The 3,863-nt window shown below is 50.3% G+C and overlaps 1 protein-coding gene across 1 annotated transcript; it reads right to left on the reverse strand.

The window, feature by feature from the left end:
• Window positions 1–1,953: 1,953 nt before the first annotated feature.
• Window positions 1,954–3,444, reverse strand: LOC128847884 (E3 ubiquitin-protein ligase TRIM22-like). Its single transcript, XM_054047618.1, is given in 2 exon segments — window positions 1,954–2,157; window positions 3,256–3,444. Coding segments are annotated over 2 exon segments (393 nt in total).
• Window positions 3,445–3,863: the final 419 nt, after the last annotated feature.

The raw sequence follows: 3,863 nt of genomic DNA on the forward strand, positions 1-3,863 counted from the left end.
CCTTTGCTTTGCTGATGGTGTAGAGTGATGAAGCTACAATTTATCTTCAGTGCATGATACAGGGGAACGCTAAACTGAAAATAGATATTTTTTTCCATAACGTTTCATTAAAAATGTATTTATGTTCCTTTTCCTATTTCTTATTAAAATTATGTGTACTTGTTATGATTTGTTGTTCAATCTTATTGCATCCATACATTAAAAATACTGTGATAAATAGGCAAAGACATTTTGCCATGTGAATACATTAAAATGTCACTAACAATATACTGTATTAAATTTCATGAAGACAATGGAGATGATGTTCATTTTCAGATATCTACAACATGATTGTGTAGTTGAACAAATAGTGAAAGGAATATGAAATGTAAACAATTACCTCATTAATGAAATCAGGACCCTCATCTATCAGCATCCATTGTGGACATCCATGTCAATATATAAATTCCACAGATATTCCTCATCACCTCACATAATGTCATATTCTTAAGTGGAAATTGTGACATTACCCAGGGTACAATCTGGACTGATGAACAGCTGTGTCCCCTCAGTTCCCCAACCTGGGGTGCCTTTTACATCATTTTGCTGTGACAGCCACCACTCCTGGTCTGCTCACACACAGCCTCCAGCATGTAAGTTACTCTCGGCTATACTATATCAGTGCTATAACAGCCACCCTTGAATTACACTGCAGAGCAACACCAGTCAACTCCCAGTCCCAGACTTTCCCCAGAAATGTGAGTCTTGTGCTAGAAGTGCAGCTGTTTCCTGTCCACATCAAATCACAAAACATCACATACCAGATGCAGTTGATTCCTTACCACTGACTGTTCCTTTAGTTCGGGACACTGCCACACCACCATCACAAGAGAATACAATAACGAGCTGTGCACCTGAACTTATTCATTGTTTAGTTACAGTGCTGCTATTCTACAGAAGAATGATCTCTTGCTATTTAAAAGTATGCAGTAGTCCACCTGCATTGTTACTTAGGTTATACAGTGTTTCATGTTAGCCATGTAATTGATAATGTATATGTGTTTGGAAAGTTTTTTAAAGCAGGGTGGGCGAATGTGATGGACTGTTCCTTTAAATGTTTGAGCACTCCACCCTTTCCAGTGCAAAGCCTTGCTTTCATGTTAGTTTCAGATTTGCAGCTGAACAATAAAGCCACCACAGCAGAAACTGTCTATCTGTCAGCTCACTGTGTCTGTCTATTTTCTTCTCTGCTAGTCCAAACATAACATGTCTCTATTTCCCTTCTCCCATTGCCTCAGCTCTCAGGTAATCCTTGTTTGGGGGAAGTCACTCACCTCAGGGCCAAAGCTACTTATGTCCCACACTGACTGGATCCCCCTCCTTTGCCTGCTCCCCACAGGCTCCACTTCCCCTCCATTTGACCCCTCCTCAGACAACTTCATGGATCTCCACAAGCCATACACATATCCTGCCTAGGCTGGGGAAAGCTGCACTGGTACATGCCTGTGTCTCCCTGGGAGACATCCTTGTAATGCAGAATCCATGGTGCCACCTTTCTGATGTTGCAAAGGTGCCAACAAGCCCCAAACCCACTGTCTGAGCCAACCCCTCGGGCCTCACCCACACACGGAAGAGGGAAGGGTACAAGTCCTGGTTTCCCCCCACTCAGGTTCCCTAGGTGGCTGTGGTCACCTGGCACTGGATGCCCAGCCTGGCACAGAGATGGACACGGCTGGCTCCACTCTTCACTACCTGTCTGGCAGGGGGTGGGGGAGGCAGATGGATCCTTCACTGCCCAGTCTGGCAGCACCTGGATCCACCTCCCTTAAGCCATGTGAGTTCCCACTCAGCCGCCAGCAGCTGGCTCTGGGGAGAAACACAATGGAGCCTTTAAGGGGTTCCTTCACCAAGAGCAGCAGTGATTCTCACCTTGTAATCCTGGGCAGCCTCCTCTATGGAGACTACTGTGTGAGGTCAGTGAGCCCAGGATGTCCTGCAAACCACACAGATGGCTTCTCCATCCTCCTCACAGAAAAGTTGGAGCTTCTCCTCATGTCTCTCACAAAGATTCTCCTTCTGTGCATTCCCTGGCTTTAACCCCAATTGTTTGATGTTCTCTACAATATCGGCGAGCTGCCTGTTGGGCCAGAGTTTCCCTTCCTGGAACAGCGCTCGGCACTGGGGACAGGGGATCTTTGCAGGGGTGGCAGTTTTGTAGAAAATTTGATGGTGCCCAGAACCTGCCCTCCCCCCCTCAAACTCCACCCCCCACCTGCCTAAGGCTCTGAGAGGGAGTTTGGGTTGGGGGAGGAGGTCTAAGGTGCAGGCTCTGGGCTGGGGATTGGGGTGCAAGAGGGGGTGAAAGGTGCAGGCTCTGAGATGGAGTTTGGGTGCAGGCTCTGGGCTGGGGGTGCAGGCTCTAGGAGGGAGTTTGGGGATGGGAGGGGGTGCAGAGGGAGGGGGTGCAGGCTCTGGAACAGAGTTGGGGTGTAGGCTCTGGGCTGGGGCAAGGGGTGGAGGTATAGGAGAGGGTGGGGGTGCAGGCTCTGGGAGGGAGTTTGGGGGCAGACGGGGTGTGTGGGAAGGGGGTGAAGGTGTAGGCTCTGGGACAGAGTTTGGATGCTGAGTGCAGGCTCCAGGCTGGGGCAGGGGCTGTGGGTGCAGGCTCTGGGAGGGAGCTTGGTGGCAGGAGGGGGCTGTGGGAAAGGGGTACAAGTGCAGGCTTTTGGAGGGGGTAAGGGGTGCTCTGGGCTCCTAGGCAGGGTGGGCTGGGTGATGCAGTCTCGGCAGAAGTTGTGCCCACAGTCTATGGTCACCGGCTCTGTCAGATACTCCAGGCGGATGAAACAAGTGGCTACTTCTAATGCTTTCCCTAGGAGAGCTGCTGAGGCCATGGCTGTCTGTGTCTTGTTGATGGCCGGTCCCCTTACTGCTTGGTTCAGCTCTTTACATGCACAGAATGAGGTGAGGGAATGTGCTGTGCTCCTACCCCCAGGCACTGCCCCTGCAGCTTCCTATTGGCCACAGGGTGCTTGGGGCAGGACACAGACCCACCCCACCCAGGGGCTGCAAGGAGAGGCTGGCAGCCATGTGGCGCAAGCAGGCAGGAAGCCGCTCAGCTCCGCTGTGCTGCCGGTGGTGGGTGGGCGCCCTGGGCTGTTTTAAATCGCCTGGGGGAGGGGAGCACCTGGGGGCAGAAGGCAGGGCTGAGGGAGAGACCCGGCCTCAAACATTGCTGGAGCCAGGCCAGGAATATTCCTGGTGCCCAGGCACTACGGGTCCATAGAACGCACTGCCCATCATCTTTGTGCCTGATTCAGGCTCCCTTTGCTCACTGTACTGGGTGATGCAGTCTCAGCAGAAGTTGTGCCCACAGTCTATGGTCACCGGCTCTGTCAGATACTCCAGGCGGATGAAACAAGTGGCTTCTTCTAATGCTTTCCCTAGGAGAGCTGCTGAGGCCATGGCTGTCTGTGTCTTGTTGATGGCCGGTCCCCTTACTGCTTGGTTCAGCTCTTTACATGCACAGAATGAGGTGAGGGAATGGGGGTGGGGGGTGTCACAGAGTATGTGGGAAAGTGAAATGGGGTGAGATGGAGAGAACAGGTGAGAAAACTTCATTGACCTTCTGTAGGTTATTGGATATATATATATATATATCTATGGATTTTAGAGCACTTTGTGACAATCAGCTCTTTATTGCTGAGGGAGAGCTATATCTGAGCAATGCCTTCACCAAATGACCACAACTTGCACCACTAACTCTACCTCTGGCTCTCATATGACACAGCAATATTTAAAGGATGCATGTGGATTTTAGAGAACTTTGAAATATCGGCTCTTAAAGAAAAAGCTCTGCCCTTCAGACAAAGTTTCCAACAGAA

This window comes from Malaclemys terrapin, chromosome 13 (assembly GCF_027887155.1).
Source record: "Malaclemys terrapin pileata isolate rMalTer1 chromosome 13, rMalTer1.hap1, whole genome shotgun sequence".
NCBI lineage: Eukaryota > Metazoa > Chordata > Testudines > Emydidae > Malaclemys > Malaclemys terrapin.